At 40.9% G+C, this 15,317-nt stretch overlaps 1 protein-coding gene across 1 annotated transcript; it reads left to right on the top strand.

Moving 5' to 3' along the window:
* Window positions 1-2,582: 2,582 nt before the first annotated feature.
* Window positions 2,583-15,068, top strand: MTHFD2 (methylenetetrahydrofolate dehydrogenase (NADP+ dependent) 2, methenyltetrahydrofolate cyclohydrolase). The gene is made up of 8 exons (XM_006176138.3): window positions 2,583-2,736; window positions 8,164-8,348; window positions 9,530-9,652; window positions 10,071-10,223; window positions 10,830-10,937; window positions 12,141-12,233; window positions 12,626-12,751; window positions 13,923-15,068. Exons 1-8 carry the CDS (start codon window positions 2,624-2,626, stop codon window positions 14,084-14,086), a joined length of 1,065 nt encoding a protein of 354 aa, XP_006176200.2. The 5' UTR covers window positions 2,583-2,623; the 3' UTR covers window positions 14,087-15,068.
* The last annotated feature ends 249 nt before the right edge of the window (window positions 15,069-15,317 follow it).

Here is a 15,317-nt window from a genome sequence, read left to right as displayed (position 1 = left end):
TGAAATAATTTCAGACACACAGAAAGGTTGCAGGAAAAGTTCAAAGAATGCTTGCATACTTTTCATCCAATTCCCCAGTTGTCAATATGTTACATTTGCCATCTGTTTTACCAGTTTCTCTCTATGTATATACATTCCTATAGACTGAATTGTGTACCCCCCAGATTCATATGTTCATATGAAGCCCTACCCACCCCAGGACCTTAGAGTGTGACTATATTTGGAAACAGAGCCTTTAAAAAGGTAATAAAGTTAAAATGAGGAAGTCGTGGTGGCTTCTAATCCAATCTGACTGGTGTCCTTGCTCCCACAGAGAAAAGGCAACGTGAGGACAGTGACAGGGTAGCCACCTGCAAGTCAGGGAGAGAGGCCTCAAGAGAAGCAAACCTCCTGACACTTTGATCTTGGACTTCCAGCCTCCAGAATTGAGAGAAAATTAATTTTTTTCCTCCAGTTTTATTGATACATATATAATTGATACACAGCACTGTGTAAGTTTAAGGTGTACAACGTAATGATTTGATTTACATATATCATGAAATGATTATCACAATCAGTTTAGTGAACATCCATCATCTCTTATAGATACAATAATTTCTGTTTTTTAAGTCAACCAGTCCGTGGTATTTTGCTATGGCAATTCTAACACACAAATGGATGTGTGTGTGTGTATGCACATATATATATATGCATACACACACATACATATATTTTTTCTGAACCATTTGAAAGTAAGGTGTAGACATGATATTTATTTCTTAAAGCAAGGACATTGTCTTTACATAATCATGATATGATTGGTTATAGGAAATTGATTCATACAATGCTATTAGCTGATCTACAGAGTTTATTCTTACTTTGCCAGTTGTCCTATAATGTCCCTTATAGCACGAGAGAGAGAGAGAAAAGAAGAATGAGGGGAAAAGAAAGAAAATTATATATATATATACACACACACATATACATCTATATATATATATATATATATTTTTTTTTTTTTTTTTTGGTCTGGAATCACACATTACATTGAATTGCCATGTCCAGGCTCCTTTGATCTAGAAAAGTTCGTCATTCTTTGTCTCTCATGACTTTGACATTTTTTGAAGAGTACAGACTGCTTTCTTGTAGAAAGTCTCTCAGTTTGGGCTTATCTGATATTTTCTTGTGATTAGATCTACTAATGTATTCCAAAATCTCAGGAATGTGGCTTTTTCCTGGACTGTTTTACTATTTCAGATCTGTAATCTCTCCTCTCAATGTGTGAATTTTTTGGAATTCAATGGTTTAGAAAAATCACTCCATCCAATATTCAGACTTGCTAAGAGTTATGAAGTGATGTGCCCTCCTCAGTGTGTTATTGTGAAGGAAAAGCCGGGCTGGTCTAACAAGATAACTCACAAATCTAAGTATTGGAATACTGATCTGACTTCTGCTGGACTAACTTGTAAATCTAAGTTAATTAGTGTTGGTTTGCTGTTCATGTTTTCTTGCTAGCCAGCTGGGTTTTCAAAGATACATATCTGGCTTTGGAATGTTGGTTTGCTGCCTCCCCGCCTCCACCTTTGTGATGATAATGATGCTAAAGCTGTTCCATGCCTATTGGTCGAATACCCCAAGCTTGTACTTTACCCTATAAAACCTCATGCACACGTCTTGGAGGTTCTCAGAGCTTCGGAGCAGACGCCCCTCTGAGCCCGCCGGCATAATACATCTGAGTACTCTAACCCTCCGAGTGGTGCTTGTTTCTTGGCTGGCCTGTCGTTTCCGTAACATTATATCTGAGGGCACATAATGTGTTTGTGATCACTTGTTTAAAATGATGACTATCAGGTTTCTCCACTGTAAATGTGCCATTTCCCCCCTTTGCTATTAACAAAAATACTTTGTGGGAGACATACTTTGAGATTATGCAAATAGGGTGGCCAGCCAGATAAAATACAGGAAGCCCAGCTTAATTTGAATTTCAGATAACCAATGAATACTTTTTTGCTAAAATATGACCCCCCCTCCCAAGTTATTTATTTAAAACTCAAATTTAATTGAGCATTTTGTATTTTTATTTGCAAGATCTGGCAAAGCTATATGTAAATAACTTACTCCTCATCCAACTTCACCCAGTTGCTTTGACAGCCATTGATTCTGAATCAATTTTTAGTATGATTTTTGCCAAATAGTTATTTTCTAACTCCATCATTCTTCTACATTTATTCATTTATTCATTGCTATTCCATCTGCCTAACTTTTTATCCATTCTTTATATTTCCTGGCACATGGTAGATGCTCATATATTTGAGAAACACATGACCGAACTCCAGTTGGCCTGGCTTCCTTGACAACAGCTGCATGTGGCAGGGGCTTGCCTTCCTCAGCCAGTCTCCGAACCTTTCTTCCGAGCCTTCCAAAGTCTCGCTCCTGGCTCTTTTTGCGCCAATCACAAGCAGGGCTTTACTGGTCTTCGCTTGCATTTAATAAAGACACTCGATTGGCTTCTTCAGCTCCAGCGGCCCAATAGACTTCAAGAGGAGTGCGGCAGGGACCAGTGGGTGCCGGCGGGAGGCGGGGCCTGCCAAGAGGCGGCGGTATAACTAGGCTGCCCGCGAGCGCGACCCTCCCGGCGCTGGCTATGGCTGCAGCGTCGCTCGGGTCTACTTTGGCCACATGGCTGCTCCGGCCGGCACAGAGCTGCAGCTTCCGCCTCCGCCTCCTCCCCCGCCCCTTCCACCTCTCGGCAGTTCGGTAAGACGGTTGGGGAGCTGGGCCAACGCGGAAAGCCGAGAAGAACCCAGCGCGGTGCCCGCCCAGGGACGCCCTTCCCCAGCATCTCCGTCCCGGGCGGTGGTGGCCACCGAGAGGGGTGTGGCGGGGCGACGTGGCAGCCGAGCGTGGCGGCAGGCTGCCAGCAGGGCCCTCGCTCCGCGGGGTGGTGGGCTGAGACCCGGAGCCCGCCTTTAGGAAGGAGCGAGTCTCCGGTAGGTTCGGGGAGTCGCCCTGTCTCGAGGCCGGTCAGCTGGCGGGACGGGCCCACGGTGCGGAGCGAAGGCGCAGATGGGTTCTGGGGCGCCGCAGTTGACGTGGGAGCATGCGGAGGTCACCGGCCGCCCTTGGCCATGGTGATGCCAGGAGCTGTCTTGGGGAAAGCCGAGGAGCCGCTTTGGCGAGCGCTGGGAAGAGTTCTGAGTGAGCAGCCTTCTGCGAGCCGTGCGTCCCCGGAACCCTAGCGGCGGAGCGGGGTTGGAGCAGTCTGACGAAATCCCCGAGCCTTGCTCGCCCAGGACCAGCACTTCCCTCCTCCTCCTCCTCCCCGACGTGGATGTGGCGCGCGCTGCTCTTCAACCTGCCCCTTTCCCCCTCAAGGGGATTACTGTGCTGTGGTCAGCAGGACTTTGAGTCAGCCCATCCCGAGTTGGTTAGTGCCAGGCCAAGTAAATTGAGGGAGTAAACACCCGGGAGGAGGAGAGGGAAAGCTCTGTTTGCGTTTTCTTAGGGTGGTAATAAGTATCTCCTGATCTTTCTGGACCTCGAACTGCCACGCTAAACCTAGATTGAAGAATCTTTTTTGATGGGTGGGAGTGGAGGAGGAGCTGTGATTTCTCTCCCTAAACCTGTGCGCCCTCTTTGCTGTCAATCTTTAGAACCTTTGCACTGCAGAGACCTAAGCCTTGAAACAGCAGCCCCTTTTATCCAGGCACTGTGCTAGGCTGTGCAACTTCAGAGATCGGAAAAACGGTTCTTTCCTTAGTGGCACTGGCGTACGTGTCAAGGGTCAGAACACGTGTGTAATTTCCAATCAGTGTAAAAAATACTATTAGAGACATTTCCAAGGTGCTGTTGGAGCACAGGATGGGGATTAGTAAGTTTTTGAAAGAAGACCTCAGAGGATTTCCTTAGTCTGACCCTGACCTACGTTTCCAGCCCCATCTTTCATTGCTGTCATTTCTTCTCCCTGAGTTCTGGCCATATGTACCTGTTGCTTTCATGGTTGAAAAGAGATTTATAAAGATCCTTCAATTCATCACCTAAAGAACTGGACCAGTTTGCTCACACTCTCCAGTGACAAATGCCCTCCTTTCACCTCCTCTCCTAAATGAAAATGTAGGTTTCCACGTCTCTGAAGGTAGTAAGTACATATGGTATTCAGGGTTCCAGTGTATTACTTTGAATTACTGCTGGCTGGTAAGTTTAAAACTATCTTTATGAAACTATGAGTCTGCATGTATTTATTTGTTTGGTGTGAGAGTTTTCATGGCTAGAGAGATAGTACTGTAGTGTAGATGGGGTATAGGAAAAAATGGACTTTGGGGGCACAATTTTGTGTTGAATTTTGTTTATACTGTCCTCAGTTTCTCCTTTCTGTGTAACAGACTTATTACAATAGTCCTAAGGTAACTCACTAATGTATGTAAAACTCTTAGCAAAATACCTAGTGTTTAGTACATGTTAGTTCCATCCCCCTTTGTGTCTTTGTTCACTCATTGCTGGTTCCATTAATTAGTCGATAACAGCACTCTTTCCAAAAAAACTGCATCATGAATTGTAAAATGCACCCCATACTAAATTTTCATGGGAAATTACAGTACTGTAAACTATTGAATTAGGAGGAAAGTGAAGACGCCGCTGACTTGGATTTCAGTTTTGAATTTTATTTGGACAGACCTCTTGACTTTCTAGGCTGTTGATTCATAGTTTTAATGGAAAATTTTCTAAACACATTTGTGAAAGCACTTGTAAATAAGTGTTAGCTAATATGGCTAATAAATTTTGGATTCCCTGTAGGACTGATCTATCTCCATTTCTGTTTTTTTGGGAGTAGCAGTAACTTTATCCGCCCTTTGGCAAAAAAAAAAATGTTGGGAAATTAGGCAATTAGGGAGTTGCCTTGGAGGACTGTGTTTCACATTTGGCAAAGTTGTATGCAGAAGAGGGCTACAACACAGTTATGCTGTGAAAGATAACTCCTTGCATTGTGGCTCTGTTTTGGTTCTTGCTACTCTTTGACTTTTTTTTTTTTTGAAGTAAATTGGCATAACATCCAGAACTTGCCTTTGGAGCTTGGAACACCAAGTTCTCCCAGAACCCTGTGTCTTTATTATATCATGCTTAGCCAGATGTGCTGGTACCATTTTCTCTAAGTTTACTGCTTTTATTTTATTTTTCTAAATCTTTTTTTATTGAAGTACAGTCAGTTGACAGTGTTGTGTCAATTTCTGGTGTACAGCACAATGCTTCAGTCATACATGAATATACATGTATTTGTTTTCATATTCTTTTTCACTGTAAGCTACTACAAGGTATCAAATATAGTTCCCTGTGCTGTACAGTATAAACTTGTTTATCTTAAGTTTACTGCTTTTAAAAGGAACTTTTTAATGAAATGCAATCTAAGTCCTTCGCACTGAATATTTGTATGGATATCCTTATGAGTGTATAAATAGATAAATATATATATATATTGTATAGTAAGGATATGTATGTGTATAAATCTAACCAACGGAAGAGAGTTAGAAATTAATTTTTAGTGACTACATGTACTTGGCACTTTATGTGAGTTATTTCATTCAATATAAATGACTGTCCTAAGCCTGCTTAAAGTAGTCTTTTATTCTCTTCTGTTCTAGGACTGGGAATATATTTCTGGCCTGGGACAGGTATTCCTGGTATTACTGTAGATCAAGAACGTTGCCAGGGGTATTTGTATCAGCAAATACCCTTTGAACGAAGTCCCCCCCCAACCCTGAAATGGATTTGTAGATATTAACATGTCCTCAGTTCCTCAGTATACCATGAATATATATGAACTGCTATTACATATTTTGTACGATGCTAGTGTCATCACATCAAATCTGGGTAGAAGCATTTGGTTTTGCTGTAAAATTGTGATGTTTCCTTAATACCTCGAAAGATGCAAATACAGATTAATAGAAGGTTTAGATTGTAAAATTACTGCATTATGTTTGAGACATTGAGCTTTCATTTAAAGTAGGTATTAAATCACAAAGCAAGTGAAAAGCAAGCATTCAAGGCTTCAACATTGCTAAAGCTGTAAAGTTCCATTTTAATTAACAGTGGCCTTGAGAATTATATCTGACCAGACAAGATATCCAGTACCCTGATGTTATCCCTGAGAACTAAATACATACTGTAAGGGGACACAGATTGTTCCAGTGTTTGAATCAATTGTATGCGTCATTGTTCTTGAGGTTGGAGCATCCCTCACGACACTGGGGACAAAAACCTAAAGGGAAAGCCTTGTTTTCAGCAGAGTCTTTTTTTCTTAAGGAACAAATGCTTATCCTTCTTTAAGTAATGGAAACTTCATTGTAAGGATATGTGTGGAAGTAAGAAAACCCGGGATCTTCCACATTGGAATCCAGGAAGTGGTGCATAACCAGTTTTTACTAGGGAGAGAGAGGCTTTCAGATATTTAAACATGTTTTGGGGAACTGGAGATGCTTCTAGACCCTGAGTTTTCTCACTGCCTCACCTCCAACAAGCAGTTTCTCGTCCCTGTGGTTCTAGCATGTGAATGTAGTTCCGAGAGAAGCTCTTACTGGTTCAATTCACTACCACTGCTCCTGCTGCATAAGCTTTGGCACCACCGGGACCTCTGGCCAGCCTAGAAGTTACCTTGGCATCAGATACTCACTCCTGATCTGTCAGCTGCGGATGGGCGTTGGGGTCTCAGGGTAGAGCACACTGCCACCTGCGAGATGGGACCTCCCTAGTCCTGACCCACCCCAATCCCTGTTCTTCACCAGGAAAGTCTTTTCCAGGAGGGCCTGTGGGGAGTGGTAGGCATTTGAGGTCTATCCAATGTATTGCCTATTGGCTTAACTGCATAACATAATTTATATATTTAAAAGCATGTATAAATTAAAAGCCAAGTAACTAACTGGGAAATGATTTGAAGCATATGACTGGTTGCCAACAATGTGGGCAAAACACAAACCACAAATGGCACATAAACATATAGGAAAAACTAACTTCATAGTGGTGAGGGATCAGATAAAATAATGCAAAATTAAAACAATGAAAACCTTTTTTTTTTTTTTTTTTTTTTTTTTTTGCCTATCAGTTTGTCAGTGATCTGGAGGCAGGATGGTATAGCGTTAAAAGCCTAGACTCTGGATTCAGACTGAGCTGGATATAAGACCCAGCTTCTGTCAGGTACTAGCTGTCAGTTACTTAAACCCTCCAAGGTTCAGATTAATGATCGTAATATTTCAATCAGCTTTATCCTCCTAAATATGTGGCTGGACGCAGATGTGCCACTTTGAACCCGCCCTTCAGATTTCAGCTGTCCCTCAGGTTAGGAACCATGCATTCTAATCTAAACTTTACGTGTTTTTTTTTTCTTTTTGTCATTTTGTTGAGAAATAATTGACATAACCACTGTATAAGTTTAAGGTGTAAAGCATGATAGTTTGATTTACATACATAGTGAAATGATTACCACAAACGGTTTAGTTAAAATCTATCATTTCATATAGATGTAATGAAAAGAAAATTAATTCTTGTGATGAGAACGCTTAAGATCCACTTTCAAAACAACTTTGCTATATATCGTATGGCAGCGTTAACTACAGTCATCACATCATACAGTACATCCCTAGGACTTATTTATCTCACAAATGGAAGCTTGTACAGTCGTATCTGAGGGGGATTGGTTCCAGGAACCCCCAGATACCAAAATTCCCAGATATTCAACTCCCTTGTATAAAACGTTTGTATGTACGGCATAGTATTTGTATGTAATCAATGCACATCTTCCCATATACTTTAAATCATCTCTAGATTGTTTATAGTACCATAACAATGTAAACGATATGTGAATAGTTGTAGGTACAACGTAAATGCTATGTAAATAGTTGTAAATACAACGTAAATGCTATGTAAATAGTGGCCAGGTGCAGGGCAAACTCAAGTTTTGCTTTTTGGAACTTTTTGAAATTTTTTCCCGAGTATTTTTGATCCATGATTGATTGAATCATCCAACGGGGAACCTGTGGATAGGAGGGCCCGCGGTGCCTTTTGACCACCTTCCTCCAGTCCCCCGCTCCCCGACCCCACGCAGTTTTGGGTATTTAATTCCGCCTCTTTGTAGTCCGATCTTTACTGTCTACGAAAAGTCACGCAGTTGGTCTTTGTGACTGTTGCCCTCTGCAGCGATGAAGCTGTTGTCATTTCTGGAAGGAAACTTGCCGAGCAGATCAAGCAGGAAGTGCGGCGGGAGGTGGAGGAGTGGGTGGCGGCTGGCAACAGGCGGCCGTCCCTGAGCGTGGTTCTGGTTGGCGAGAATCCTGCAAGTCACTCCTATGTCCTCAACAAAACCAAAGCGGCTGCCGATGTGGGTATGTGTCAGCCTCAGACCCTGACTGCTGTTCACTTATCCAAGGCAAATTTTATTGTGATTTCTGATTCCTTTTTCTTATTAGAAAACCCAAGCAGAGGAGGCTAATGTGATTGGACTGGATCTAAATATTTGTCATAAAGAAATCAGGCTGCTGGTGGGGGAGGCTTACAGACTAGGGAGGGTGGTGTCTTCTGGAATGTTTCTGTGCTAGTCTTAACCTTTGTTAGGTGACCCTCAACGCAGTTTACATCTGCTCTCCTTGAGCAATAATGTGTCTTTGTCTGAGGTGTTTGAGCATTGGTCCAGGAAACCTCAAGGATGTGGCCTAGAACACAGTCTTGGATTTGAAGGAATGACTCCGACTTCTTTGAAATAACCTTTGATTTCTCCTGCAATTGGTTCCAAAGCTAATTAGATCATGCAGTTCAGAAGTGGTTGAGGTGAGGGGTATAGCTCAATTGTAGGGCACGTGCTTAGCATGCATGAGGCCCTGGGTTCAATCAACTCTCAGTACCTCCATTAAAAATAAATAAATAAACCTAAGAATCTATTTTAAAAAAAAGTGGTTGGAGGCTTGAATGCAGAAGGCACAGGTCTGAGTGATGGGCGGTTTGTGTTCCAGACCTTGCTATGCTGCAGACTCTGTGTGGCTGCAGGCCAGAGTGGGGTAGGCTCAGCGGGGTGTCTGCCCGCGTATCTGTGGGTCAGGGGTGTAAGCACCGCATGCCCCACCCTTCCGAAGGGCTGTGAAGCCCCTGGTGTGTCTGGGCAGTGTTACCAGTCTGGGAGCCCTTGGCATACTCTATTCTTCATCACTGAGGATTGAGGCCTCTTGCCCTTTTCATTGAAAAACCTCTTTTAGAACCTCTAGAGAGGAGTACGCCGTGAGTATTTAAGACATCGGGATGGGAGATAGCATGGTACAGTGGGAAGAACATGGACTTTGGAGTCTCCTTGTCTGTAAAATGAGGTTGATGAGGATTATGTAGAATAATGTATAGAAAGTATCAAGCCAGTATTCTTTAGTGTCCGTATTTTAGAAGTTACTTAAGGTTCCCTGTGAGCTGATTCAGCTCTTCCAGCTACTAGGGAGGGTGTGAACATGGCTGGCCAACATAGCGTTTCTCAACAGATGCCTCTTCTTTTCTTCTTTTTTTAAACCTTGGAATTTTCTTGTAGGAATCAACAGTGAGACAATTGTGAAACCAGCTTCAATTTCAGAGGAAGAACTGTTGAACTTAATCAGTAAACTAAACAATGATAGTAATGTAGATGGCCTCCTTGTTCAGCTGCCTCTTCCAGGTGAGTTTTGGACACCACCCTTTAAAGTGATCTCTGAGGAGTGGAGAGGGCTGTTTACTTTATACAACCGGCCCATCGTGTGGATTTGACTTCAAGGGGAGGTAAACTCAAGATTGAGTGAGTATGTTACTAGATTTGTGACAGACCTACTGAGGGCACCAGTTACTCCTTGACTTGGTATTGAGGTCTTGGTGCGAGGGACAGTGGAGGGGAGCAGCTGTACAAGGGGACACTGGCTTTGATCTTGGCATTTGGCTTTGCTGGATGTATGTTTCTGATGCACAGGTGAAGAAGCAAGTCATGGGGGCAAGTTGTAGAAGGGGAGCCGGTTTTTTTTTGGCAAACCAGGTAAGCTGGAGTCAGGAGATGCTGACTACGTAACGGTGACTTAAAACCACTGCTCCGATTTCTTTTCCAGAGCACATTGATGAGAGAAGGATCTGCAATGCTGTTTCTCCAGACAAGGATGTTGACGGCTTTCATGTAATTAACGTAGGGCGAATGTGTTTGGACCAGTATTCCATGTTACCGGCTACTCCATGGGGTGTATGGGAAATAATTAAGCGAACTGGTAGGCATATCCCATAATTGTATGTCTGTCTTAGTGTTTTAAAAGCAGTACTTGCAGCGGGGAGGCTATAGCTTAAGTGGTAGAGCACATGGTTAGCATGCATGAGGTTCTGGGTTCAATCCCCACTACCTCCTCTAAAACCAAATAAATAAATAAACCTAATTTCCTCCCCCCAATAAGAAGAACAAAATTTTAAAAAAAAAAGGTCAAAAGCAGTTCTTGCAAATGTTGAAGATTCATACAGTAGCAAAGAATGAAAACTCTGCCCTGCATCCCCTAGTCCTGTTCCGCAGAGCCTAACTCTTAGCAGTTACCTACAACTGTCTCTGCTGTTTACTCCAGAAACCCCTGAAGGAGACTTCAGTGTTAACAGTGGTGATAATGCACATTCATATAATATTTTGTAGCTCACAGAATGTTTCCTTTTAGCCTTCACTGTGTGTGGCAAGTGATAGTCCAGTTGACAGATGAGGCAGTAAGCTCGGTGACTTCCTTCTTTGTCACAATTAGATTCACATCCTGGGCCATCAGCCTTCTTTTTCTTGGGCTGCTCTTTCTAAGATAATCTGCCCCTATCTTAAATGCAAATATATTTCTTCTTTATAGGTATTCCAACCCTAGGAAAGAATGTGGTTGTGGCTGGAAGGTCAAAAAATGTCGGAATGCCCATTGCAATGTTACTACACACAGATGGGGCACATGAGCGACCTGGAGGTAAGGAAATTGCTTTCAGAGGCGTGTCCTCTTCTTTATGTGAGCATCTTGAAAGACTTCCCGGTGGATGTATGAAGTGTGAACTCTGGTAAACTATGTACTTGTTGTGATTTTGTTAACAGGTATTTGGGATCTTTGTAGGAGAAGCTGTACTCAGTGTCACCTGAGAGTTTATTTATATTTATGTAGTATGGCGCTAGTTCAGAAATAGATAAGCCTCAGAAGTCAGTTTGAGTTTTGAGCATAAGTATGGCGGTAGGCAATTCGAAATTTTAGTTACGGCTTTGAGAGTTGGAAGCAGTACTGATTCAGAGTTAGTGTCCTATTCTGCATATGTGGTAGAAAAAATCTTAGACCATTGCAAAGGATTGAACTGATATGACTATAATGTGTCATCATGTCGAGCCCTGTTCATTTGTCTGAGAAAAAGTCTCAAATCAGAGTCAGCGTATGTGATTATCATTATATGACCGTACATGATTATATCAGAAATAATGGCAAAGCTAAATATTTCCAGATAGCTTTCATCATCCTTTTAAGAAAAATCCTTGAGTAATTCTAGAGATGCTTTGTTTAGAAAGGCTATTAAGTAGGATAAGGAATAAATCCAATTATATATAACACCAAAGGATAGAGCTAGGACCAACAGGTAAAATTACAAGAAATTGAGTATTTGTTTTTTTGGTTTTTTTTTTTTTATTGAGGTATAGTCAGTTTACAATGTGTCAATTTCTGGTGTACAGCACAATGCTTCAGTCATACATAAATGTACATATATTCATTTTCATATTCTTTATCACTGTAAGCTATTACAAAATATTGAATATATATATATTTCCCTGTGCTATACAGTACAAACTTGTTTATCTGTTTTCTATATACCAGTCAGTATCTGCAAATCTTGAACTCCCAGTTTACCCCTTCCCAACCCCTCCCCTCTGGCAACCACAAGTCTGTGTTCTATTTCTGTGAGTCTGTTTCTGTTTTATATATAAGTTCATTTGTCTTTTTTTTAGATTCCACATAAGTATATCTTTTTTTTTTTTTAAAGAATGCATTTGGCTGCCCAGAAAATATGGCACAGGAATCGAGTCAGTTATTTTTTTAAGAGATATTTAATTTCTACCTTGGTTTGCCTAATTGTGATCTAATCCAACCGCAGCTTTGATTCAGAAACCAAGACGTCTATTTTTTTAATCATAGGTGATGCCACTGTCACAATAGCCCACCGATACACTCCCAAGGAGCAGCTGAAGAAACACACAGCTCTTGCGGACATTGTGGTCTCCGCTGCAGGTAAGGGCACCGGGGAGGGGGCGGAAGAACCTCCGCTCGGAGGGTGAAGACGGACCGCCTGCCACGCTGCCGTTCCGGTCATCATCCCCCTGGGACTGTTAACGTGGGCTGCTTACAAAGAGGAGGGGAGAGTTATGGTTGGCATGCTGGTTTCTGGCCTTCCATTAGACACTTGATGGATGAATGTTATTTCTACAGGCTCAAAATATTTCTTTTTACTATATCAAGTTTAAATGTTTCCTTGGTTGATAGTTTTTTTTTTTTTTTAACAGGTTTTTGTAAAACAAGCTAATTCATTCTTCCAGGTCTCTTGAAGTTGAAATTAGATAAGAATCTGACAGGTGCAGTCTTCTTTACAGTACTCCATCGATCATTTCTGTCTCCATTTCTAGGCGTTCCAAATCTGATCACCGCAGATATGATCAAGGAAGGAGCGGCTGTCATTGATGTGGGAATAAATAGAATTCAGGATCCTTTAACTGCTAAACCCAAGTTGGTTGGAGATGTGGATTTTGAAGGTAAATGGTATAATTTTTTTAAAATAAAAAAATCAATAAATACTATATTGGACACTTACGACAGATTACTTTTTTTTTAACTTTTAAATTTATGTTACCTTGGTCATACCATTTGGAATGCTTTCCGTGAGAATTAAGGGAAATCTTTTTTAAAATTATAGTCATCATCGAATTATTTTAGGTGTTTGTATCATCAAATTATGGAGAACAGATATATAGTTTTCAGAAATTATTTGGTTTTTCCCCTAGGATTATTTAATAATTAAAACAACTTCAAGCCCTTTAACAAGCCTGAAAATTTAATAAGGTGATTTTCCTAAACCACTAAGTCTCCTAAAAAATGTTATAGATTTCTCATTTTCATATTGAAAGGAGAGATCACAGACCTAGAATGTTAAAAGTCCAGAGAAAAGCCATATTCCTGAGTTTGGAATTTGCTAGTAGATTTTGCCTTTCAGTTCGGAATCTGAATTTAATACTGATAATCCCATTTCTAGCTTTCTGTTTCTTCTCAAGCAGTCAGACTGAAGCCTAGGTTATCCAAGTATTTTTCCTTTTAGATTGGATTAAAAATAATCTTACTTTTCACTTTTCAGAAAATTACTCTGCTTGGTGCTTTGGGCAAACAGTATAGTTAAATATAGTAAATACATAGGGTAAAATTACGAAAATATTTTAAGTATGTATTAATTGAGATAATACTTATTACAGTTATACATCTCATGCAGTTAACTTACTGAGATGTTTCTTTTTAAGTTAATTTAACATGGAGGAAAAGTATGACTGGTAAATTACAGGTTAGTTTTGGTGGGGGTGGGGTAGGTAATTAGGTTTACTTATTTGTAAAGGAAGTGCTGGGGGTTGAACCCTGGATGCATGCTAAGCATGCGCTCTACCCCTTGAGCTATACTCTCCCCCTACAGGTTATTTAGATGTATAAGTATTCATCGAACAACTCTTGCTTCTTATATATGCATGTTATTTTATTAGTATGTTTAAAAGCCTTTACTCTTGAATAATGTAGATGTGATTTTTTAAAAAATGAGTTTGAGGCTTACGAAGGTGCTTATGTATATTATTGCTTTTTCTTTTAATGCTTCTTCCATGATATGTTAAAATATATACATTTCCTTGGCCGTAGTTAAAGCAATCTGCCTGTCTTTCTGTGTAGGAGTCAGGAGGAAAGCTGGTTACATCACTCCAGTCCCTGGGGGTGTTGGTCCAATGACAGTGGCGATGCTAATGAAGAATACCATTATTGCTGCAAAAAAAGTGCTGAGGCTTGAAGAGCGGGATGCACTGAAGTCGAAGGAGGTCGGAGTGGCAAGGAATTAACAATTGTGTCTTCTGTATCATGAAGAGCACTCCAAGCCAGTTCAAGAGGAAAACCAGGCCAGCAGAAATGCAATATTCTCTATTTATTCTACTTAAGTGGCTTAAAACATTGTATTTATTGAAAGCTTAAAATGGATGGGTGTCTGTGCACATAGCCCTGCGGTAACTCACCAGGGAACACGCCACTGTCATGCTGGGTCATGTGATCTAGCCAAGAGAAGCCACTGACCCTGCAATTCACAGTGTGGGGAGCATGGTCACACTGGGAACGGCTGTGTAACTCTGTCAGTCCACTTCAGTTAAAATTTGCCTTTTCTAGGATTGCATTTCCCAAGTGCTATTCCAGTAATAAGTTGATACTCACTTTAGGTTCCAAACCTTTTGAGTTCAACTGGTCAAACCAAAGAAAAAATGTTGCTAGAGAAAATTACGGAAAAGGTAGAAAGGAAGAAATGATGATAACTGAGTAGAAGAAATTTACCCTCATTTATATACATATTGATTGAAAACCAGAAGAAAAACCACCTGTCTCTTAAGCTGTCATTCTGTGGCTTAGTCATGGGGAAAATGTTCAGGGTGGTTCCATTCGCTATTCGCCCTTGTTTTATGTATGTCACCATTCCTGAGGGCTCCTCTTTTGAGTTTTCTAGGATTGAAGGGCTTATTTTACACATTACTCATGTGTATTGTCATATATGGCCTTTCCTGTATCCTTCATTATCATATTTTTGTACTGTTGGGCTTGTCTGTTTGGTCTCTTCAGTGTATCTTGAGATTTGTTTTTGAAAAACAAAACTTGGGCTTGATAATCATTAGCGAAGCTTATATACGTATGCAACTTGCTTTTCCGCCAAAGAACTGTCAACAGCTGCCTGCTTTCCTCTGATGCACCTGTTGCTTTCCCTGATCGGTTTTTGAGAGTTTGGATTAAATCTGAATTTAGTCAGACTTTCTGATTAAAGGATTTTTTTTTTTCGTTTCACTTTGGTTTGTTTTTTTTTGTTTGTTTGTTTGTTTTTAAAATAAAACACTTCTGACTGTATGGAATGAGTTTCTGAAATACTGTCTCTTCCTGCTACTATCCTGTTGTGACCTAATTTTTCTCATCGGATGTAATCAGTCTACATATTCCGAATTTGGTAACACCCAGTCCTGTGCCTTAAACAAATCGGTTTAAAGAGCTGTGGAGAAACCAGCCTAGTCCTTTTAATCTTATATCCCAACAGGTGGT

The sequence above is a fragment of the Camelus ferus genome, chromosome 15 (genome assembly GCF_009834535.1).
Source record: "Camelus ferus isolate YT-003-E chromosome 15, BCGSAC_Cfer_1.0, whole genome shotgun sequence".
Lineage (NCBI taxonomy): Eukaryota > Metazoa > Chordata > Mammalia > Artiodactyla > Camelidae > Camelus > Camelus ferus.
This window is presented reverse-complemented; position numbering and strand designations above follow the sequence as displayed.